Raw genomic sequence first — 25426 nt, forward strand, 5'->3', positions numbered from 1 at the left:
TAGGATTATATAGTGAGGTTTAGGTTCAGCATCCCTAACTGAAGTAAGCTGGCTGTGTTCAATCAGTTGAATGTAAATGTGTGTTGAGAAACTGAAGGGGTAGTTGATTTTTCACATGGGTAATGTGTGTTAGCTTGGCTCTTGAAATAAAGTAATTTGAGAGCCTATGTTTCCTTAGGTTCTTTTTCTCTACTGCTTCAGTGCTCACTGTCATGACCATGTTATTCCCCTTAGGTTGGAATATGAGCTGTCAGTCTTGGCTTAGATGTAAATTTAAAATGCCTAAATGCTTATCCCTTGCTGCTTCCAATTATATATATGATTTGCCTTTCCCGTATGCTCCTGCTCACCACCTTGGACCCTCACTCTGGTACTCACTTCTTTTTGGAGATCTGGTTGGAACCCACCTTACCCTGTTCTAACAAAACAATAAAAACCAGGCTGAAAAATGCTCTTTGACCTTATCTTTCTTCCTGATGGGGAACTGTTGCCACCCTCCTTCCCCTTCCCCTTTTCACCTACACCTATTCTGTTGTTTTCCCCTACTCATTTGTGGTACTATCCTCTAATTTCTCACCCTTTTTACCTTTATTAACGCTGTATTTTTTTTTCTTTTCCCACTTCATAATTTTGTTTGTAATCTGTTTAGGAGTGTCATTCGGTGCAATGTTCAGTATATCAAATGTAGTAAAAAGAAAAAAAAAAATCTCTAGCACCTTACTGCAAATTGTTTTTCCTTCAGGGAATGGATCAAATTTGGGAATTCCCCAACTCTAGTTACATGAGGTCAGAGGGTTATTCTAAATTCCAGCATCAGATCCCTATCTCTAGCGAAAATGTTGAGAAGGTTAATGGGTCAGTTCACTGGATATGTCTGATAGCATGTTCTTATTTTCTGGTTTGTGTAGAAAGCCTTTATTTTAAATAGAGATTTGTTTGGGGTGATGAAGAGGCCATACACCTTTCCCTGGCCCTCATAAACTACTGAAATTCTTTTAAACATTTTTCACTCTAGTTTAAAAGCCAGCTCTATCAAGGATTACTTAAGTAATATTGCCACCTGTCCACCACTGTATAGGAGGTAGCCGTTATTTTATGTAGGTTATTTATTTTACCCCCTGATTAGTTTTTCTACTTTGTTCTGGGACTTAAACATGGGCTTTACTGACTAAAGCTCTTTTCCTTGTCATCAAGCAGATGAATCCATTACGAATGGTTGTGTCCATCAACCAGCAGGGGGAGATAGAGAGCACTGAAAAACCATAGTGCCTCATGGCCAGCTAGCTCCATCTGCCTCTTCAGTATTCTCTATCTCCCCAGCAGGGTGGACGCAGCTTATTCAGCTCCTTCAAAAGATCTGCTTGGGGTGGCTCCTGTGCTTTGTCCAGTGGTAGCAGGGGTGTTGGGGGCTATTGCAGCTCCACTTTGAAGGCACATAGGTTCGCCCTTTCCCTGCTGTATCCGGCCCCCGATGTGGATGTAGACACATAGGCTTGCCCTGTCCCTGTCTTTTCCCACACTCTCCTTTGTGGATGCAGGCACATTGGTTAGTCCTTTCCCTGCCTTTCCCACTCTACTGATCCTCCAGAGTTGGAAATTTGCCTCTATTGCTGTTGCCTCTAACTTTCCTCACTGTTTTTTTTTTTTTTTTTTTTTTTAAACGCTGTCGCGTCACGCTTTGGCACTGCAATTCCAGAAAAGAGGTTTCTTCTGATTGTGCAGCGTGACTGGAGCTCTGTTGACTCGGTCTGGTGAGGTAAGAGCGTTTTGTAGCTCCTCCGTGGAGGGCCTGCGATTGGGACGGTTTTGGCGCGAATCCACCATTTTGAATTTCTGTCGTTTTCGGCGATGGCTGCAGAGGTTAAGCGCTGTTCCTGTTGTGGCAAGTACAGATCCGCAGCAGGGCCCTGTAAATCGTGCTCTTCAGACGTCAGGGCCAGCCCGAGCATGGCGAGCGATGTTTCTTCCTGTTCAGTGGAGCTGGCAGCGGGCGCCATTTTGGATGCGCCGCATGGCGTGACCCCCGCAGAAGCGGAGGGGTTTGAATCTGGAGGGGAGCCTTGTGTGGAGGCTAACAGGGGAGCTTCTATCCCCGGACTGGAATCGGCAGGCCAGGGTGAGCCCTTCTCCCCTGAGTTTGTGTGGTTGCTGCATAAAGCATTCATGTTAAAAAGAGCTCTCCCGCAGGGGTCTCGTTCTGCCCTGCTAACTGTTCCCCCTCCAATGGAGCCCGGCCTCGGATTGCTGTCAGGCGCGTTTTCCCCTGACAGCTGGCCGCAAGACAAGCGCAGAAGGGTTAATTCCCCATCAGAGAGTGGCACCCCCCACCCCCCCGGTCGGGATGTGAGGATTCTGAGGGGTCTGGCAGGCCCTCGTGGTCTGAAGAGCCAGAGGAAGATGCAGGATTGCCACCGGATCCAGATGATCCTTCTGCGGTGAGGATTTTCCACCGCAACGAGCTGCCAGCGCTTATTTCTGATGCCTTGCAGGTCCTCTCTATTGAAGATCCTGGGAGTTGCGAAGCCTCCTCTGGTAATCCGAGGATGGCAAGTACTTAGAAGCCTGCTTGAGCCTTTCCTTTGCATGACTCCATCCAAGAGCTTATTTGGCTCAATGGGCTGACCCCGAGGGGCCTTTGAAAGGTGCCAGGGCAATGGGGCAATTATACCCTCTAAGTGAGGAGCATTTGGCGCGCCTAGCAGTGCCTAAAGTGGATGCCATAGTCACGGCTGTGACAGAGGACTACCCTCCCTGTTGGAGGAGTTGCCCTGAAGGACATTCAGGACCGATGCCTGGAATCAGCTCTGAAACGATCCTTTGAAATTTCAGGCCTTGCTGAGTTATCAAGGCAGCCAATGTACTTTTTCATTATGAGTTATCCGCAAATGCACTTCATGCTACACATCAACCGTAGCAAGTGGAGTACTCTGCATTACATCTTTCACCAAACTCACTAAGGCTAATATTTCAGCATCAGTAAATTTCAGAGATTCATATTTGAAATTGTTTGCCCAACAATTTCTGGTAAAAAGGTTTAGTTCGTTCTGAATAATTAGGTATCCAGAAGCGTCAAAAATTAAGCATGCCTAGCACAGCTCTAGGTTCGGTAACATTAGAAGGCATATGTAATTTAGAAACATGTTTTAAAGTATCAGGACCAAGGCTTCACTTCTGGGCACCAATTTCATGGCTCAGGAACATAACCTGGATCTGTGCCACCTTAAACTTTTTCTTATTAACTTTATACCCCCTTTCGGCTAAAAAGGCTAGAAAATCACAGGTCACATGTACACAAATATCAAAATCATGAGAAGTGATCAGCATATCGTCCACATATTGTAGTAGATGTGTGACTTGGCCAAGCATAGTGGGGCTATCAGTGAAACCTTGCGGCAATAGAGTCCACTGGTAGGTCACATTGTCAAACTGAAAGGCAGTTAAAGGTCTGCTGTCAGGGTGAAGTGAGATTGAAAAAAAGCGTTAGACAAATAGATGGTAGAATGATATGTTTGCAAGGTTACACTCTGTAATAAGGTGGTTGGATTTTCAGCATTAGGAAAAATGTGTTTACTTGTACGATCCTCCACTTCCCTGGTTCTTTTTTCTTAATAGGAAACAATGTTGTGTTATACGGTGAATGTCACACTTCTATTATACCTTGATTCAGCAGTTGCTGGATCCGTTCTTTTACTCCTTGTATTACTTCTGGCTTCATTTTAGGTCCATCACATTTAGGCAGTAATTCAATACAATGAGCTTTTGTGTCAACCTCTCTGTATGGTGCATCCGGGGAGGCCCCAAGATAATTTGGTAACTTTTGTAGCTCTCTAGATACTTTCTGTTCAGCGAGAGTTGTTACAGCAAATATCAAGGAATTATTCTGAGTTGGCTCTGGGTTATCAAAATGAATTTGGAATTTTAAATTGTGTCAATAAATCCCTTCCTAACAAATTCATTGGGCACAATGGGACACATAACAAGGGAGCTATTATTTCTTGACCTGCAAACTAAATGTTCGTTGCTTCTAACATTGGAGTGTCAATTGGCACTCCATTAAAGCCCATTGTGGCAACATTCTCAGTGATCAATTTCAGTTGCTTCTGCAATTTCATAGGGGCGCTAGCCAACACTGAACTTGATGCTCTGGTTTTAACCAAAAAAGATATGGGAATACCCTGAATTTGTAACGTTATCATAGGATCACTGTATCCTGTGTGTGTACTACTCCTAGTCCCTGTTCGGGATTCCATAACGGAAAGGACTGACGCTAGGGTGAATGAAAATGATTGCTTTGGGGACCCCCCCCCCCCCCCCCCCCTTGGCTGGGGCCCACTCTTACATGCTGAGGCATAATGACCTAGATTATTACAGTGCCAACGCTGAGTATTATATCGGCGGGATGGGCTAGATTGTCCATTTCTTTTTTATTTATTTATATTTCAAACCTTATTCACAAGATATATCTTGTACAAGAAACAGAGATATCTGAAATAAGAAAAAAATATTCTAAAGTAAATATTCCTCTTTTCTTAGACCACTAATTTAGAGGGGGAGGTCAGTAAAGTTGAGGAGAACATATATCATATTAGTTCATAATAGGCAATAAGGCCTGGACCCAAACCACGGGCTATTTTACAATTACTTTACTCAACACTAGTCCCGGAAGTCATTTGGTAATTTTCTTTAAAGCAATAAAACTTTTCAGCTGATCCGGTTCATAGAAAACATATTTGTTAGTTACCCACCTATCTTATCATGCATTTGCACGGGTATGCCAGTAAAAAACTGGCCCCCATTGCTTTAGTATCTTCTCTTAATGCAAGAAACTTTCTCCGTTTTTCCTGAGTTGCTCTTGTGACATCCGGGTAAATGCAGATTCGTGCACCCAAGAATTCTTTTAAAGCATTTTTAAAATATAACTTCATTATTGAGTTCAAGTCTTGCTCGAAGACTAAAGAAGCCAACAACGTTAGAGCGAGTGTGGATTTCGGTTAAGGATTGTTCTAGGAATGCAGTCAAATTTTGTAATCTGGAGGCTTGTTGCATTTGATTCTCTGGTTTTCTCTTTTCCTCCTCTCTCCTTTTTTGCGGTATTGGAAGGTAGTAGATTTTGTTTATCGGGGGAATAATATGGTCAGAGGAGTAATTGAGAATATCAGACAAATATTTTTTAAACAATTCAAGAGCACTCAGTTCTACCATTTTAGGAAAATTCAATATTCGCAAATTGAGCCGTCTGTTAGTTTTCAAGCTGACCGATTTTGTTATAAATAATAACTTTATCCTTAATCAGGCACTCAGTTGTAGTTTTTAATGAACTTAGTTCTTGTTGGAAAAGTATTTTCTGGCTATCAGTATCTTGATTTTTTTTTCAACTTTAATCACCAAAGAAGCAGTGTCCGAAGCAGCTTTTGTAATTGTCTTATTCAAATGCTGTAACATTATCCAAATGCTTCCTAGGGTTACCTCTGTGGGAGCTAATAGCTCCTGCTGTAAATCATCTGCAGGCTTATTGGGCAAGGCTCCGTCCGTCGAGGATTCCTCAGTCCCCCCTTTGGAGGCTTCTGAAAACTCTGCCTCACCTCTTGTGCTTGCAGGACACAGAGGAGGGTTAAGATCAGGTGAGGAAAGAGTTGTTACTAGCCCCAGGGGAGTTGTCGCTCCTCCACACGCTCCCACAGCAGGGCTCCTCGCCTCCTTCTCCCGTGGTGTGCTCGTAGCAAAACTATCGAGGGTCGACTGGACTAATTGGGTGGTTCCTGCCACGGATGGTAAGCTTTTTACCACCTCTTTCCTTTTTGTATTTAACGTTACTTCCAAACCAAGGGTTAAATAATCCTTTGCTTAGTCAATTGTAGCTTAACATCAATTTACACATGACTTTTTCAAAATGCTAATGCCTTTTATTACATATATTCATTTCATGAACTCAATACATTTCATTACATTTATTCTTTGAAAACATGAACAGATTAACCTCGCAAACAGTTCAGTTAATCTTAATCGAATCACAAACGACTAACCGTCGAACAAAATCACCCAATGTTCAAAAATTAGGTCATGTAGTAGATCTGCGATTTGTGGTCATTAACAGTTTGCAAGGAGGGTATGGTAATGTGGAAACAGAATTGGTTCGGAGGGAACAGCGTTTCATCTTTAATTGGAAAACCGTTCAGCCCTTGGGATTCAATAAAGAGATAGATTGGGCTTTATTGTTGGCAATATAAATATATGGTGTAGAATAAAGTTAAGATATGGATTGCAGGGCAGGGCAGGCCTCAGGCAGAGAGGGGAAATGCTGGATAGGGAAAAATGGAGGGGCCAGGTGACAGATGAGCATGGATGGGCATGGATTGGAAGGGCAGGACTCGGGGAGAGGGGAATTGCTGGATAGGGATGAATGGAGGGCACAGATGGGCATGGATGCATATGGATTGCAGGGCAGGCCTCAGGCAGAGAGGGAAATTGCTGGATAGGGATGAATGGAGCGGCCAGGTGAAAGAGGAGCATGGATTGGAAGGGCAGGACTCAGGGAGAGGGGAATTGCTGGATAGGGATGAATGGAGGGGACAGATGGCCATGGATGGATATGGATTGCAGGGCAGGCCTCAGGCAGAGAGGGGAAATGCTGGATAGGAAAAAATGGAGGGGCCAGGTGACAAAGGAGCATGGATGGGCATGGATTGGAAGGGCAGGACTCAGGGAGAGGGGAATTGCTGAATAGGGATGAATGGAGGGGACAGATGGGCATGGATGGATATGGATTGCAGGGCAGGCCTCAGGCAGAGAGGGGAAATGCTGGATAGGGAAAAATGGAGGGGCCAGGTGACAGATGAGCATGGATGGGCATGGATTGGAAGGGCAGGACTCGGGGAGAGGGGAATTGCTGGATAGGGATGAATGGAGGGCACAGATGGGCATGGATGCATATGGATTGCAGGGCAGGCCTCAGGCAGAGAGGGGAATTGCTGGATAGGGATGAATGGAGGGGCCAGGTGAAAGAGGAGCATGGATTGGAAGGGCAGGACTCAGGGAGAGGGGAATTGCTGGATAGGGATGAATGGAGGGGACAGATGGCCATGGATGGATATGGATTGCAGGGCAGGCCTCAGGCAGAGAGGGGAAATGCTGGATAGGGAAAAATGGAGGGGCCAGGTGACAAAGGAGCATGGATTGGAAGGGCATGACTCAGGGAGAGGGGAATTGCTGGATAGGGATGAATGGAGGGGACAGATGGCCATGGATGCATATGGATTGCAGGGCAGGCCTCAGGGAGACAGCGGAATTGCTGGATAGGGATGAATGGAGGGGCCAGGTGACAGAGGAGCATGGATTGGACTCACACTTTCACTCTGACTCTCAAACACTCACTCTCACATACACTCTCCCAAACACACACACTCCGAGGAAAACCTTGCTAGCGCCCGTTTCATTTGTGTCAGAAACGGGCCTTTTTTACTAGTATATAATAATGCATATTAGAATCTCAAATATTATACATACTAATCTTAAATACAAGTAGATTATAAAACTACCTACCAGCCGCCATCAGGCACTGAGCACCACAAGGAATCTCAGCAGAGAACGTGACTCACGTCACTGCAAAGTTTGAATGTCTTAACTTTATTCTACACCATATATTTATATTGCCAACAATAAAGCCCAATCTATCTCTTTATTGAATCCCAAGGGCTGAACTGTTTTCCAATTAAAGATGAAACGCTGTTCCCTCCGAACCAATTCTGTTTCCACATTACCATACCCTCCTTGCAAACTGTTAATGACCACAAATCGCAGATCTACTACATGACCTAATTTTTGAACATTGGGTGATTTTGTTCGACGGTTAGTCGTTTGTGATTCGATTAAGATTAACTGAACAGTTTGCGAGGTTAATCTGTTCGTTTTCAAAGCAGGAATAAATGTAATGAAATGTATTGAGTTCATCAAGTGAATATATGTAGTAAAAGGTATTAGCATTTGAAAAAGTCATGTTTAAATTGATGTTTCCTTTTTGTATGAGGTACCTTTCAGAGAAAACTATTATGTTTAAGATAGAAAAGGAAAGAAATCCATAGAGCCTCGATGCATGCTAACAGGCAACATCTGCCATCTTGAAACGCCCCCTAGATTGTCCATTTCTGACACGGCCAGAAAAACCAAAACCTCCCTGTCTCCCACGAAAATTCCCTCTACCTCGGAAACTCTCTCTAATAGCTGTCCTGCCTCTGCCATTCATATAAAGGATGTGAGGGCCGTTATCAGAGTTAAAACAGGATAATTGCAGCAGTGAGGATTACCATCTGAACCACCGCATGAAGGAGAGTTAAGTTTGGGTTTTTGATATTCAATTTCTTTTATTTGTAGGGACATTAAGTGGGTTTGCAATTTCTGCTTCTCCTTATCTTGTTTTTGGGTATTTTTCAGGAATGTTCTACAGTGGTGTAAAATATGTTCTTTCATTTCTGGCCACGGTTTCTGAGAAAGTCCTACAGTATTATCAAGACCCTCCTTAATCTTAGGAGGTAGGGTTTCTTTAAATAGATGATAGAATATTGGGAGACTATTTGGAGAATCAAAGCACTCCTCTGTTTCTTCTCTGTACAATTGTTGTAATTTAAGCATATATTTTTCAATATGTTCACTATCCTTCAGAAAATGGAAGAGGGAACCGACTGAAAATATTAAGAAACAGTATGTGGAATGTCAAGTCAAATGCAAAGAGGGACTTTGAAAAAAAGATTGTGTTGGAGGCAAAAACACATAGTAAAAATTTCTTTTTAGGTATATTAAAAGCAGGAAGCTGGCAAAAGAATCAGTTGGACCTGCTAGATGACAGAGGGGTAAAAGAGGCAGTCAGGGAAGACAAAGCCGTAGTGGAGAGATTAAATGAATTCCTTGTCATTTGCAGCAGATGAATCCAGGAACTAGTGGGTTAACTCTGCCTACCAGCAGGTGGAGATAGAGATAAACTAAAGGCAGTGATGCTAGACGGCCAGCTCCTTCCTCAGTATGTATCTCAGCAGGTGGCCTCTGAGGGTGTTCCTGGCTGGTGGCCAGTTTGAGCCGGGGGTGGCGGACCGGTGGTGTTCCCTGGGTCCTTGCTGCACCTCAAATTCCCTCTGAACAGGCTTTTGCTGTTCCTTTCCTTCCCTGTTTGTTTCTGCCTCCTCACTAAAAAAAAAAAAAAAAAGAGAATTTATTTGAGAGAAACAGAAGCACAGGGAAGTGTGTTTTTGCTGCGAGCAGGTTTGTGTTACTGCTGTCTGAGTCCTGTTTTCTGTTGGCTGCTAGTCTGAACCTGCCTCAAAGTGGAGTCGAGTTTTTTCTTCTTCGGCTCAGCTGTCAGTTTCCGCGCTTTCCCGGTCCGGGGTAAGTCCTGCTGGGTTCCTGTTCGGGGGTGGGCGATGGCAGCGGTAAAACGCTGTTTCCGATGCGGGAAGTGGCGTTTGGCGGTGGGCTTTTGCAGCGCGGGGTGCGCTGATATGGCGGGACTCGACGGAGTGGTCCCCCCCCCCCCCGAAAGCATGCTTTTCTGCCCAGAGCCTGGTGATTCTCGGGCCATTTTGCAATCTGTCGCGGAGCCGGCTTCTGTAGCGGTTTTGGGCAAAGCCCCGCTGGTAGGGGAGTTGGGGGGGCCGTCAGGCACTGTGGGCGGTGGTGCAGGTGCCATGGCTGCAACCTCAGTTGCGGGGGAGGGGTTTTCGCCAGAGTTTATTTTGCTACTCGTTGAAAAGGGCCTTGCCCCCCCCCCCCCCCCCCCCACTCGACTGCGACAGCTTCGTCCCTTGAACCTCTTGGAGCATCTGGAGGTAACCAGGAGTTTCTCCTCCCTTAAAAAGCCTAGGCTTTCTTTGGGGTCTGAGGAGGGGTCCTGCATACGGTCGCCTGCAGCTTCCTCCGTGGTGGCTCTATCGGAGCCGACGGGGGTAGAGGATGTGGAGGACGGTGTCCTCACTGACCAACTGGAGGACTCTTCCGCCGTGAGGATTTTCCATAAGGAGGAGTTGTCCTCCTTTATCTCTCAGGTGCTGGAAGCCCTGAATATAGAGGACCCTGAGGTTGCGGCTTCTCAGGCGGTCAACCCCAAGATGGCTAGTACCAAACGACTTAAGGCCTTTCCGATACATAAAGCTATTGAAGAATTGATTTTGGCCCAGTGGGTGGATCCAGATGGGGGGCTGAAAGTAGCTAGGGCTATGGCCCGGCTGTATCCGGTTTCAGCGTACCGTTTAGAGCAGTTTGCTCTACCTAGGGTGGATGCCCTCGTGACAATGTTCACTAAGAAGACTACTCTTCCAGTGGATGGTGGTGTGGCACTTAAATATATACAAGACAGACGACTAGAGGCCTCTTTAAAACGTGCCTTTGAGGTGGCTGCTTTGACACTTCAAGCTTCTGTTTGTAGTTCGTATGCGACTAGAGCTACATTCTGTCATGGATTCGATTTCAGAGTCTGATATGCCGGGAACTCCTCAAATGTCACTGATGGATATTGGGCTGGCGTACTTGGCGGATGCCTTATATGATTTGGTCTGTGCTTCGGCCAAAATCATGGCTTTGACCATTTCTCTCGGCGTCTTCTGTGGCTTCGTCATTGGGCCACAGATAGGGCTTCTAAGCAATGGTTCATTAAATTGCATTTCCGAGGGAAATTGCTTTTTGGGGAAGACCTAGAAAAGATTGTTAAAGATTTGGGGGATTCCAAATCTCAGCGTCTTCCAGAGGATAGACCCAAGTCTACTTCCAGGCAGGGAGCCTCGAGGTCACGTTTCAGAGAAACACGACGGTATCACCCGGGGCGGTCCAACGCAGCCTTTCAGCGTCCTCGTTTTGGGCAGCGTTCTTCCTTTCGCAGCGAGAGGTGTCTGGCTGGACCCCCCCCCCCCCTCTCGTCAGGGGGCGCCTTCTCGGGCCTCCCAATGATGGGGCACAGGTGCACTTGGGAGGAGAGCAGATCTGTGGTTGGCTTTCTCTGTTTCTTCGAGTGGGTCAGAATTACTTCGGACCAATAGGTCCTCGATGTGGTGTGAGAAGGTTACAAGCTACAATTCTTCTCTCCTGTCACAGACCTTTTCTGGAATCCCGCTGTGTATCGCAGGCCAAGAGGACAGCGGTTCTGCAGTGTTTGCGAGACGTAAGGATGGGGGCTGTCGTGCCTGTTCTTCCTCTCGAAAGGCGCACAGGTTGGTTCTTTGTGGTTACAAAGAAGGGCGGGGCTTTTTGGCCTATTCTTGATCTCAGAAAAGTAAACCGGATTTTGCGGGTTCATCACTTCCGCATGGAGACATTAAGGGCAGTTATTGCTGCTGTTTAACCAGGCGAGTTTTTGACTGCTCTCGATTTGAGGGAAGCTTACCTGCACATTCCCATTTGGCAGCCCCTTCAGAGATTTCTCAGATTTGCTGTGCTGGGTCAGCACTTCTAGTTTCGGGCCCTTTCTTTCGGAATGGCCATTGCCCCATGCACTTTTTCCAAGCTTGTGGTGGTGGTGGTGGCGTTCCTGTGGAAGGAGGGGATTTGAGTGCATCCATATCTCGACGACAGTAGAGGAGAGTCGAGTGGTCACCATCCGAGTGATTGCGGTGTTGCAATCCTTAGGTTGGGTGGTCAATATGGACAAGTCATCCGGTTCCTACTCAGAGCCTACAGTATCTTGGAGTGCAATTCGATACGAAGTAGGGGAAGGTGTTTCTCCCCGAGGGGCGAAGGATCAAATTGCTTTCTCAGGTACGGACCTTATTGAGTTGTCGCGCTCACCGAGTGTGGGTCTATGTTTATCTCCTCGGTTCCATGACGGCGACCTTGGAGGTCATTCCATGGGCAAGGGCTCACTTGCAGCCTCTCCAGAATTTCCTTTTGAGCAGATGGTCGCCTATGTCACTGGATTATCAACGATGCCTTCCTTGGTCGAGCCAGGCCAGGGACAGTCTCGCGTGGTGGCTCCGGTCAGCCAGTTTGCAGAAGGGTGTTTCTCTGGCGTCTCCCAATTGGGTGGTAGTCGTGACTGATGCCAGCCTTGTGGGCTGGGGAGCCCATTGTCTTCATCGAGTAGCCCAGGGATCGTGGACCCCTCTCGAAGCAACTTGGCCGATAAATCGTCTGCAGTTGCGAGCAGTCGTGAATGCGCTGTGGAGTTTTCAGGACCTTCTGCAGTGACAGGTGGTTCATGTATTCTCAGACAACACCACGACGGTGGCCTACATCAATCGTCAGGGGGGCACTCGCAGTCTTCCCTTGGCAGTGGAAGCGTCTCGTCTTCTAGTATGGGCGGAAGCGCATGTTCAGTCTGTCGGCAGCGCACATTGCGGGTCAAGACAATGTTCAAGCAAATTTTCTCAGCCGGACTCTTTTGGACGCTGTGGAATGTTGCTGTTGGACTCGGCTTTTCAGCTGATCTGTCAACATTGGGGAAGACCAGTAATAGATCTCATGGCTTGCAATGCCAAAGTTCCCCAGTTCTTCAGCCAGAAACGGCAGCCAGGATCCGCAGGATTGGACGCTCTTCTCCAGCCTTGGCTGGAACAGCTACTGTACGTTTTTCCTCCTTGGCCTCTGATAGGAAGAGTTCTTTGCCGCATAGGGCAGCATCGGGGGCCGGTTGTTCTAGTGGTCCTGGTCTGGCCCTGACGACTGTGGTATGCGGATCTCGTTCGAGCACTCTGAGCCACCATTGCGACTTCTGGTGACTCCTAGTCCGCTGAATCAAGGGCCAGTTCAGATGGAAAATCCCTCCCGCTTTGGTCTTACGGCCTGGCTATTGAGAGGCGGCAGCTGAGGAAGAAGGGATTTTAAGGGCCAGTCATTGCCACTCTTTTGGGGGCACGTAAGCAGTCTACTTCAGCAGGGTATGCGTGAGTGTGGAAAGCTTTCTCGGAGTGGTGTGCTTTGCGTGCTGAATCGCTTTTTCGGGCGGACATTCCGTTTATTCTGGAGTTCCTTCAGGATGGTCTTCAAAAGGGATTGGCATATATTTTCCTTCGAATGCAGGTGGCCGCGCTAGACAGTTCCTCTTTAGCAGCTCACTCTGATTTGGTCCGTTTCCTACGTGGGGCTCTTCGGCCTCCTCTGTGGCAGCTGTGCCCGGCGTGGCATTTGAATGTGGTACTGGGTGCCCTTCAGGCCCCACAGTTTGAGCCGTTAAATGAGGTTTTTGAGAAGGATCTACTTATGACAGTGTTTTTGGTGGCCATTGCTTCGGCTAGAGGATTTCTGAAATTCAGGCTTTGTCTTCCAGAGATCCTTTTTTGCAGTTTTCTGAAGCAGGGGTGTCTATCCGGACGGTGCCATCGTTTCTACCTAAAGTGGTTTTGGCTTTCCAGGTCAATCAGGCGGTTTATCTTCCGTCTTTTTGAAGAGAGGATTATCTGGGAGAGTTTGCCTTGCTATGTTTCCTGGACGTGCGGAGAGCCTTGTTTCGGTACTTGCAGATTTCTAACACATTTTAACGCTCAGATCATGTCTTTGTGCTCTTGTCGAGATTGCAAAGAGGTGAGGCAGCTTCTAAGACTTCCATTGCTCGCTGGATTAGGGAAGCCATTGGAGTGGCGTATCTGCTACAAGAGCGGGCGTCTCCAGTGGCCCTGAAGGCGCATTCTACTCGGGCACAGGCGGCTTCTTGGGCGGAGGCGTTGGCCTTATCTCTGGAAGAGATTTGTCGTGCGGCTACTTGGGCATCCCGTCATACGTTTGCGAAGCATTACAGGCTAGACATGTCTGCTCGGGAGGATGCGAGTTTTGGGGCGGGAGTGTTGATGCGGGGAGTGTCGGCTTCCCACCCTACTTAAGGAATGCTTTGGTACGTCCCATTAGTTCCTGGATTCATCTGCTGCAAGTGACAAGGAAGGTAAAATTATGCCTTACCTGATAATTTTATTTCCTTTTAACTCAGCAGATGAATCCAGGATCCCTCCCTAATTCAGCTGACTTTTTTTTCATTTTCCACGCAGTGTGGCTATTTTTTCCTTCCGGGTTCTCTTTTGCATAGTTCAGACAGATATAGGAACACGGAAAGGATTCCGATTTCTGGATCAAGTTGGTTATTTTGAAGTTCTTATTTGGTTCTCTGTTTTTCATAGTGAGGATGGTTTCTGGTTGTTGTTGGTTTCATATTTTTGGCCTTGGCAAATGCTTACGAATGACATACTAACTGAGGAAGGAGCTGGCCGTCTGGCATCACTGCCTTTAGTTTGTTTATCTCTATCTCCACCTGCTGGTAGGCGGACAACCCACTAGTTCCTGGATTCATCTGCTGCGTTAAAGGAAAGAAAATTTATCAGGTAAGACATAATTTTACCTTCTTTGCTTCGGTCTTCACCGAGGAAGATTTGGGTGGGATACCGGTGCCAGAAATGGTATTCGAAGCTGACGAGTCGGAGAAACTTAATGAATTTTCTGTAAACCTGGAGGATGTAATGGGGCAGTTCTACAAACTGAAGAGTAGCAAATCTGGACCGGATGTTATTCATCCCAGAGTACTGATAGAACTGAAAAATGAGCTTGCGGAGCTATTAGTAATACGTATTTTATCCTTAAAATCGAGCGTGGTACCGGAAGATTGGATGTAACTCCGTTTTTTAAAAAAGGTTCCAGAGGAGATCCGGGAAATTATAGACCAGTGAGTCTGACGTCGGTGCCGGGCAAAATGGTAGAGACTATTAAGAACAAAATTACAGAGCACATTCAAAAGCATGGATTGTTGAGAAAGTCAACATGGATTTAGTGAAGGGAAATCTTGCCTCACCAATCTATTACACTTCTTTGAAGGGGTGAACAAACATGTGGATACAGGTGAGCCAGTTAATATTGTGTATCGGGATTTTCAGAAGGCGTTTGACAAAGTACCTCATAAAGACGCCAGAGGAAATTGGAACGTCATTGGATAGGATGTAGTGTACTATTGTGGATTAAAAACTGATTAAAAGATAGAAAATAGAGTAGGGTTAAATGGTGAGTATTCTGAATGGAGAAAGGTAGATAGTGGGGTTCCCCAAGGGTCTGTGGTGGGACCGCTGCTTTTTAACATATTAATAAATGATCTAGAGTTGGGAATAACTAGTGAAGTAATTAAATTTGCTGACAGTTATTCAAGAGGATTGTGTAAAATTACAAGAGGACCTTACGAGACTAGGAGACTGGGCGTCCAAATTACTACTACTACTATTTAGCATTTCTATAGCGCTACAAGGCGTACGCAGCGCTGCACAAACATAGAAGAAAGACAGTCCCTGCTCAAAGAGCTTACAATCTAATAGACAAAAAATAAATAAAGTAAGCAAATCAAATCAATTAATGTGAACGGGAAGGAAGAGAGGAGGGTAGGTGGAGGCGAGTGGTTACAAGTGGTTACGAGTCAAAAGCAATGTTAAAGAGGTGGGCTTTCAGTCTAGATTTAAAGGTGGCCAAGGATGGGGCAAGACGTAGGGGCTCAGGAAGTTTATTCCAGGCATAGGGTGCAGCGAGATAGAAGGCGCGAAGTCTGGAGTTGGCAGTAGTGGAGAAGGGACCAGATAAGAAGGATTTATCCATGGAGCGGAGTGTAGGGGAAGGGGTGTAGGGAAGGACGAGTGTGGAGAGATACTGGGGAGCAGCAGAGTGAGTACATTTATAGGTTAGTAGAAGAAGTTTGAACAGGATGCGAAAACGGATAGGGAGCCAGTGAAGGGTCTTGAGGAGAGGGGTAGTATGAGTAAAGCGACCCTGGCGGAAGATGAGATGGGCAGCAGAGTTTTATGGCAGATGACATTAAATGTGAGCAAGTGCCATGGCTTTTTTTGAGGGGGTACTGAGTACCGGCACCTTTTCCATTGTCTGCTAAAATTGACCCATGGTCCCCAAGTTTAAATGAGAGTTGAGGCTCTACACACTAATTTTGCCTTTTCATAGATTCTGTGACTGGTTGCAGGGTCCCTGGCTATTGTGGATGGGTCCCTCAGTTATCACCACACCCCTGAAGGGTGGCCTGGCATTTGAGTACTTGCACCTTTTTTTGCTAGAAAAAATGCACTGGCAAGTGCAAAGTGATACATGTGGGAAAGAGGAGCCAGAACTATAGCTACGTGATGCAAGGTTCCATGTTAGGAGTCACCGACCAGGAAAAGGATCTAGGTATCATTAGTGATGACACATTGAAACTCTCTGCTCAGTGTGTGGCGGCAGCGAAGAAAGCAAATAGAATGGTTAGTTATTAGGAAAGGAATGGAAAACAAAAAGAAGGTGTAATAGCCTTTATCTCTCTGTGGTGCTACTGCTCCTTGAATACTTTGTGCAATTCTGGTCACTGTATCTCAAAAACGATATATACTGGAATTAGAAAAGGTACAGAGAAGGAGGTCAAAAATTATAAAGGGGATGGGACGACTTCCCTATGAGGAAAGGCTAAAACGGCTAGGTCTCTACAGCTTGGAGAAAAGACAGCTGAATGGAGATATGATTGAAGTCTATAAAATGAGTGGAGTGGAACAAGTAGACGTGAATTGCTTGTTTTACTCTTTCCAAAAATACTAGAACTAGGGGGCACACAATGAAGCTACAAAGTAGTAAATGTAAAACAAATTGGAGAAAATATTTCTTCACTCAACGTATAATTAAAGGCTGGAATTTGGTTAACTTAGCGGATTTGGATATCTTCCTAAAAGAAAAGTTCATAAGCTGCTATTAAGATGGGCTGGGGGAAAATCCACTGCTTAGTTCTAGGATCAGCAGCATAAAATGTACTGTTTTGGAATCTTGCCATGGAACTTGTGACCTGGATTGACCACTGTTGGAAATAGGATACTAGGCTTGATGGACCTTTGGTCTGTCCCAGTACGGCACCGCTTAGGTTCTTATGATGTACTCTATTTCTGATGCTGCTTGTACAAACATCTATTTCATGTTGCTTGGGGGCTTCTCCTTGTCCTGCTTTTCCCCCACCCTGTTTTGTTTTCTTCTTTTTTTTATATTCCATCCTTTTACCATGTTTCTCTAGCACCTTCAAGGCTACCCCTCCCCTCTCCTCTCCTCCCAAAGCCAACACTTCTACATTTTCAATCACATCCCACAAAGATAAACCTGAAGGAATGGACATGAGTAAAGGGTTGTAGAGGTTAACCTTTTTTTTTTTTTTTTTTTTTTTAGAATTTTTTGTTCCTGTACCCCTTTGACTAATGAAATCCTCACACTCCCTAAAATCACTTGTCCACTAGTGAGTACTAACAGTTGTTGCTGTTAACTACTAATATGTCACTAACATTACAATAGTGCACAGTTAATACTACCACAGAAGTCTCACTTGAATCTTCTATGTACGTAATGTTGAATAAAATGACCATTTACAAATATGTACTAGGAAACTTTGGTTTCATCAGCACTACAATAATTCAGTTATTTCAGTTGGGTCACAGCCTTCGTCTTGAAGACATGATTGTGTAATTTGGAGACGTGTGCAAATTAAGTACATTCTCCTCCCCCCCCCCCCCCCCCCCAAAAAAAAAGCCCCAAAACAAATGGCCTTGTTTTACTGATAGCAAGAGTGTTGCTGATGTTTTGAGGATAAAACACTCAAAACTGTGGTTCAGTTTTTGATAGAGCAATATGCATATCGTTACATGTACTTAGTCTTTTTGTTTTGGGCAAGTTCTTTGAAAACTGTCCTAATAACTGCTTTCACTCTGTCTATAAAGTTTCAGTAAATTGCCTCAGATTTTAAGACCCTTCTCTGCACACTGTTTGACCTCTTCATGTATCCCTTGGGGGTGTGAAAACCATTGGTTAAGAATACCTGGATTAGATATACATGACACATTAGAGTTTGTGTGCCCAGTCATGTAGGGCAGCCTGTTCTCTTTGCATGTGCCTAAGCACTCTTTACACTGTGCAGCAGCCCGAGATCCAAGTGGATCAGGTTCGATTCTCACTGCAGCTCTTTGTGACTCTGGGCAAGTCACTTAACCCTGAATTGCCCCATGTACAAAATAAGTAACTGCATATAATACATAAACCACTTTGATTTGTAGCCTCGGAAAGATGGTATATCAAATCCCATCCCCTTTCCCTATTTGTCTAAAGACAGTGACCTTCATGCTTTTTTCATGAAGGTTGGTGTTGCCCATGATGTTTGATGGGTCTCATTGGTTGAAGATGACACATGTTTTGATAACTGTTTGTAGTAACTGATTCTATGAAATACAAGTACTACACTTTTTTATACATCATTAACACACAATAGGGCTCGTTTTCAAAGCACAGACTTACAAAGTTCCATAGGTACTATGTAACTTTGTAAGTCTAAATACTTTGAAAATACACCTCTATGCAATGTTGATAGTAGCAGATCAATTTAGATGTTTCCATTTTCTAAATAAATTGAATTACTGGATACAAGATATTTTGTATCTAATGAAAACGTTAAACTATTGACTTCTGTAACTTTCTTTTAGGGATATAACTACAATGAAAGGTACAATTGTTGCTCAGGTTGATTCAAGTGAGTCATTTCAGGAGTTCTGCAGTACAGCTTGCTTATCATTCTATGAAGATAAACAGAATTCTTCCAAAAACTTAAATAAGTCAAGATGTACCATTTGTGGTAAACTAACAGAGGTATGTGGGGTTTTCCTTGTAACTTTTGGGTAAGGGTTTCCTTGCTTGGTGCTGAAATTGTTGTAACGTGAGCTTAAATGCTTTCTGCTACATTGATCCATGGAAAGAAGTGTGCTCAAGATCGTGAGGATTTTTTTTACTTTTTAAAACTTACTGTAGGGACCCCTATAGATCCAGTCCTTCACTTGGCTCTTGCTACGTTGATGCCAATGTGACAATTTATAACACTAGAAAATGATTTGTATGTCTTTCATAAACCTTCCCCTCCACCTGACTCTTCCCTAGCTTTCCTCAGGATGAACAATTTTGGTCATTGTAGCTGGATTATTTAAAATTGAATACATATACAGTGAAACCTCGGTTTTCGTTGATAATTCATCCAGAAAGTATCGACGAAAACTGAAACTGACGAAAACCGAGGCAACAAGCAATTATTTTATTTTTTTGTTACATTTGTACCCCGCGCTTTTTCACTCAGGGCAGGCTCAATGCGGCTAAATTCTAAATTCTTTTAAATGAATAAAAAAGACATAATGTATAGAATAAATGACCATTTAACATGGCATTTACCTTTCTGAAGACTCTTCTTGGTGTATGGAAGATGGAGAGGAGCAGATATTATTGTTTGGAAGGAGGACCCCCCACTATCTGGAGGGGGGGGGGGGGGGTCACTTCCCTTCTTGTTCTTTTGGCACTAGGACCAGCTTCAGAGTCTGGACCCATGCCGCACAAGAAAGCTGTCCAAAGAGGTTTGTTTCTGTCGCCTCTTTAGGATTTGCCTAAAATGGAGCAAGACATTATCATTAAACAAGTTGCAGACACGGCTTGCAACAGCTTTGTCTGGGTGATTTTTCTCCACAAACACCTGTACTTTACTCCACATGGAGAAGATGTCCTTAATCTCTGAAGAAGGCACATTCTCTCCTGTCTCTTCCTCCTTATCCGAAGCAACTTCATCTGCCGTCTGTTGCACTTCTAGTTGAAGGTCTTGCAGCTCTTCAGTGGTGAGTTCTTCACTGTGGTCATCCACCAACTCTTCCACATCCTCACCACTCACCTCCAAACCCATGGAATTACCTAAATAAACAATTGACTGCACAACATGTGTAGGGTCATCAGGTGAAGGATCTAACCCTTCTAAATCTCTCTCATGCACACATCCTGGCCATAATTTCTTCCAGCCGCAGTTCATCGTCCTGGATGTCACTCCCTGCTAAGCCTTATCTATGAGGCTGATGCAGTTGAGAATGTTGAAATGGTTTTTCCAGAATTCTCTTAAGAACGATTCTGTATCTGTCACCTCAAAGCACCTTTGAAACAATGCTTTTGTGTACAGTTTCTTGAAATTAGAAATGACATTCTGGTCCATGGGCTGGATTAGTGGTGTGGTATTAGGGGGCAAGAACTTCACAGTGATAAAACTGAACTGCTCCAACAATGCATCTTCCAAACCTGGAGGATGTGCAGGAGCATTGTCCATTAACAGGAGGCACTTAAGGGGCAAATGATTATCCTGGAGGTATTTTTTCACACTTGGGCCAAACACTTCATTTTGATCACATTGTTTCTGCTAAATACTCTAGGACTTTCTGAATGGTACACCAGTAAAGGCTTCACTTTACAATCACCACTAGCATTACCACTCAACAAAAGAGTTAGCCTATCTTTCATAGGCTTATGTCCTGGCAGTGCGTTTTCCTCCTGGGTAATGAACGTTCTTTGGCATTTTCTCCCAAAACAGGCCAGTTTTCATCACAGTTGCAGACTTGTTGGGGGATGAATCCTTCAGCCTCTACGTAATCTTTGAATTCAGACACACATTTTTTGGCACCAGACTTGTCCGAACTCGCAGCTTCTCCGTGCCTAGTAACACTGTGTATGGCCTCTTGAATTTTTCGAACCAGGCTCTGCTGGCTTTAAAATCACTTAGTGAAGTAGCAGTCGTCCCAGGCATTTTCTTAATGAGATCAGCATACAACAGTCTGGCCTTTTCACATATGATGGCCTCAGAAAACAGAATCACCATCTAACTGTTTTTGATCCAAATTAGTAATAACTGTTCCACATCTTCAGTTGTTTGTGATCTCTGTTTTGTTAGCGCATTCACACTTCTTGTTACTTTTGCCTCCTTTATTGCTTCCTTTTTCGCCACGATTGAACTTATTGTGGATGGTGACTTCCCGTACATGTGGCCGATTTCAGCAATCTTAATGCCACTCAATCGTGTTCCTGTCCTCCTTCTTTGAAGGACTGCTGGCTGTAGAAACTTTTTTTGGTCCCATGATGAGAGCAGGCAGTTATGCAGAGGCGATTTTGTACAGGCACTGAACCAGAAGCAGCAGTGTGGGCTAAACGACAAAATTTTTCTCATTAAAGAGCTGGCAGTTTTGTACAGGCACTGAACCAGAAGCAGCAGTGTGGGCTAAACGACGACAGCAGTGTGATCCCACAACCGGAAACAACGCCCCAGAAGAATGACACGTGAGAACGCAAAATTAGCAGCATGGGCACGCCAATGAAATCCGAGGCGACCAATGAAAACAGAGACAAAAATTTTCCAAAACAAATTAACGATAACCGAAAACGACGAAATCCGAAGTCAACAAAAACCGAGGTTTCACTGTACTGATTTTCATTGCCCTCGTTGTTGTGAAATGCATTTGTTGGTGAGGGGCAGCACAGGTAAATTTAATTTATCATGTAATTAATCAGATTGATTTAATTTTTGTTGGATGTATTTACTGTGTGTTCTGTTCTGTGGATATACATACTTTGGCATTGTTACCCTTTTTAGTGGTTGCTGGTAAGAGAATTTAGTTTAGAAACCAGTAAGTACAATTGAGTGCTGTGGTATCATTTTTTTTTAAACTCTAGAAATTGTTCCTTAATTTATAATATAAAAACAATTAAAATTGCAAATAATTTTAAAATGAAATATTGGGAAGAGAGAAAGACCCAGTAAATTTAAAATCTGATTGAAAACTAGATCATCAAAAAAGCATAATTAAAACATTTCATTTGTTTAAATGCAGACTAGTTTATCTCTTCATTTTGTATTGGTTATACTTTTCATTGCTTTTAACATTGAGATATTTGTAAGATACCATCTTTATTAGCGCTTAATGAGGTAACTTTTATAAAGTACATATTCTTGTCATCTGCTAGACTATTCCAGACCAGATTTGGTTATGTGCCCATACCAGTAGAAGGAGTTACAGATGTTGAGCTGTTCAATGGATCTCACCAGTATAAGTGGTACAGCCTGGGCTTTGACAGTTTTTCTCTGCCTCCAGCAAATTGTACAGGTTGAACATGCAGCAGGAGTTTTTCATACAGGCCTGACTCCATAGGGTGCAGTACATCCTAGAGGCTGAGTCCTGTGGCTGGTGTTTTTACTGCCTGGGATTGGTTCATGGAACTTTCCCTTGTAGAATCTGGTGGTTTGCCTTTTTCTTCTGTGTCCCTGAGCCTTAGCCTATAGGCTTTCTCTTGGTGAGGCAACTAACTGGTCCTGAGGTACCTCGTGCCACTGGGGGATGGGAGCGGGGTGGGGGGGGGGGGTGGTAAATACTTATTGTGGTTTACCTCTTTTTCCCCTTCTCAGGGCTCTGTGGGGAAGTTTTTTTTTTATCCTCTTTTTATCGGAGACGCCTTAATTAGAGCCTGTTGAGCCTTGTAAATCTTACCATAGGCTCAAACAATGCAGGGACGTGCTGGGGTAAAAGGGGGGAAGGGACTGCCACTGTGCTTGATGGCAGGCATTGCAGGGTGAGTGGGATCAGTTTGCTCTTAACTGCTCAGTGGGAGAGCCCAGTTTCCAGTTTTGGAGGCTGCAAGGGTAATCTTTTGAAGGGGGCTGTGAGTGGTATATTGCGTCTACAGTCATCTTCCCCATCAGTGGTGCCATTTTTCCTGCAGACCTCATGTTTAAAGCCAGATCTATGGCCCCTCCACCTACTCTTACAGGACACTGGTGTTCCCTGTGGTACCCAAGCTTGGTTTGGAGTCATAATTTTGTTCCCATGTAATCTATGGGCCATATTATTCTAAACAAATGGTTGTTATCCCCTCTTACCAGCAGTTGGAGATAGAGAACTGATCTTTTCTAGTGAACCTGCTGGTATAACCTCCTGGTGCTCAGTGGAAAACGCCAATATTTTCTCTAGCAGATGGCAGGTCATTCAGGCTAGTGCTCTTGATCCATGGCCTAGTTCTCTGCTACGGGCCATGGCTGCACATTGTGGTAGAGCTTAATGGCCACTCCCAAGACCTGGTGGTAGAGCGTGGAGTGTGGCTTTACTGCCCCCAGTCACACTTTATGCTCAGATGCACAAAATCTAATGAGCCAGCAACATGTTTTTTACACTGGTTCTCGCCGGTTTAGTGAGCATGGAGTTCAGCGATTCATTCACAAAAGGGTTCTGTGAGCTCTTTTTCTGTCACGGTAGCATTAACTAAAATTGTATGGAAAGGTATTATAATGAGCTAAATACTATACAAATGTGCATGCGGAGCAATGCACAGCCATTTTCCAAGCGATGCACAGCAGCAGCCCCTACCTTTTACCATGGAAAATTTAATGGGAGGTCTGGAGCTGTCGGTCCTGACTGTTCTTCATTGCAACAAGTACTCTACAGCCGCTCCATTCTCCTCTGCTGCTCCTGCAAGAGGAGAAGGACCCATGGGAGAAACACAATGCTCCAGAGCAGCCCTGCTGACACCCAACCCTTCACCAGCCAAACAGAAAACAAAAAAAAACACCCTGTCAAACAACAAACAGTCCCAGGCTGCAGGCTCTGCGGTGGGCTGGGCAGGGGAAGAGTACAACCTCCTACTTGTATGGGCCAGCATCATACATTCAGCACTAGCTAAAAGCTGCTCCAGTATTCAGGATCCGCAACACCCCCCCCCCCCCAACATCTGCGAGCAGGAGAGTGGAAGACACCCACACACCCGTAGTGCAGGCTTCTGGCATCAGCAGCATTGATTGGCACAGGAAGTGGATAGAGGTTATGAATCTTTGTCCTCCGTCGGTCCATCCGTGTATGTTCATTTAGTTAGGGGGAAACCTACCTGCTTATCTAATAGCAATATCATTTCCCTTACCAGTCAAATCTACAGATCGACCTAATCACTGACCATGGCAATTTTTTTTTTTTTTTTTTTTTGGGGGGGGGGGGGGGAGGACGGCTACGCTGTCTTTCATACATTCAGCTTCTTTGCGTATATGAAATGCACAGAGTATCCACGCTTAGCAATTGGCTGTTCTGCGCATGCTCAGCTGGCCTACTGGCTTCCCCCCTTTTGCATGCAGATAAGCTGTTTGCAGAAGCAACAAGCAGCTCATTTGCATGTGATTCCCTTTGAGAATTGCTCTGTATTTCCAAATCGGTATTCCTTAGCGTCCCTCCAGACCGGCCCAGCAAATGACTGATGGGTTGTGCACACCTTCCAGCAGGTGGAGACTGATAATTCTGAGTTGTCAGCGAGAGCTAATAAAAGCCCTTGCCAGTAATAGAAAGATCCTGTATCAGTCTCCGGCAGGTGGAAGGTGGTGAGCCCTTTCAGTCTCAAGTCTTCATTTCCTCATTTCTTCTCTGGTTAGTTGAGGTAGCGGTCCAAGGGGGTCACTTTTTGCCTCTGGGGTGTTACACCCAGGAGGCTGGGTCCCTCCCTCCCTCCCTCCCCCTTTCTCCCTCCCCAGCTCCCCTTGGGACCTACCTGTAAACTGGGGCAGTTAGACTTTTCAAGGGGAGTGATCTTGGAGTTAAGGGAGAGGCAGCCAAGTTTGTTTTGAAAAAGACAAAACAAAAACCCCCCGAAGCACAGGCCATTCTCAAAGTGGCTTTGCTGGCAGTGCAAGCTCCTTTCAATAGTGCAGTTTGCCTGCGCTGGATAAAATGTTTAAGTACTCCGTGGGTGGAGTACAGAGAGCCTGTTTCGCGTCAGTCTGGCCGGCATGGCTGAGAAGCTGCATCGTGTGTCAGCACCGTGGTGTTGGGGGAAACGGCAGGTGTAAATTGTGCACCGCGATTGTTGGCGTTTCTGATTCAAGGCCCGCTCCCGTGCTGGTGCCGGGTTCGTCTTCAGGGGGCATGGGATTTCTCCATTAGCAAGGATGCTCCTGTTCCTCCGGGAACGGCCGTCATTTTGTCCCCTTCAGCAGATTCTGGGGAGAGGCCTGTTTCCCGGTCCTCGGCTCAAGCGCAGGTGCAGTCTAAAGATTTTTCTCTTTTTCTCTGCTGTCTGCCACTTCTGAGGGTGGTTGTCCCCCAGAATTCGTAATGCAGATGAATAAAGCCTTCCTGCTCCAGAGGTCAGGCCAGGCTGGGGCTCCTACTCGGAAAGCACAGTTGCCTTCTAAGAGACCTCGGGGGCCTTAGGAACGGGAGAAAAATTTGGGGTTCGACCTCGATCTAGATATGCTCAACCTGGAGCATTCTGATGTTGCTCAGGAAGTTTTAGCAAAAGGGGATCCTTCTCTGGGGGACTCAGGGACGGACCCTTGTGTCCCGGGTGAAGACACTTCTGTACTGTGCAGTTTTCACAAGGAGGACCCCACATGAGTTAATCTCCTTGGTATCCTCCATGCTGCGTTTCGAGGCGGAAGAGTCTTCGGTTGCTGAGGCTCCTCGCAAAGTGGATCTATTGTTGAAAGGAGTCTGCAAACCAGGTAGAACTTTTCCCATTCATCAGGACATCAGGGATGTCATCCAAGCAAAGTGGGATTATCCAGATTCGTTTTTTAGACCCGCTAAGACGATTTGACTTTATCTGCTTCTGGAGTCTGATGGGGATCTCCTCAAGCCTCCTATTGTGGATGCAGTGGTTTCGGTGATCACCA

At 45.2% G+C, this 25426-nt stretch overlaps 1 protein-coding gene across 1 annotated transcript in view; it reads left to right on the plus strand.

The window, feature by feature from the left end:
• Window positions 1-25426, plus strand: part of ZMYM2 (zinc finger MYM-type containing 2) — a 552630-nt gene that overhangs the window by 134398 nt on the left and 392806 nt on the right. The window contains exon 6 of the mRNA XM_030202393.1: window positions 18420-18582. Coding sequence (XP_030058253.1) covers window positions 18420-18582 — 163 coding nt within the window. The remainder of the gene's footprint in view (window positions 1-18419; window positions 18583-25426) is intronic.

This window comes from Microcaecilia unicolor, chromosome 4 (genome assembly GCF_901765095.1).
Source record: "Microcaecilia unicolor chromosome 4, aMicUni1.1, whole genome shotgun sequence".
Taxonomy (NCBI): Eukaryota; Metazoa; Chordata; class Amphibia; order Gymnophiona; family Siphonopidae; genus Microcaecilia; species Microcaecilia unicolor.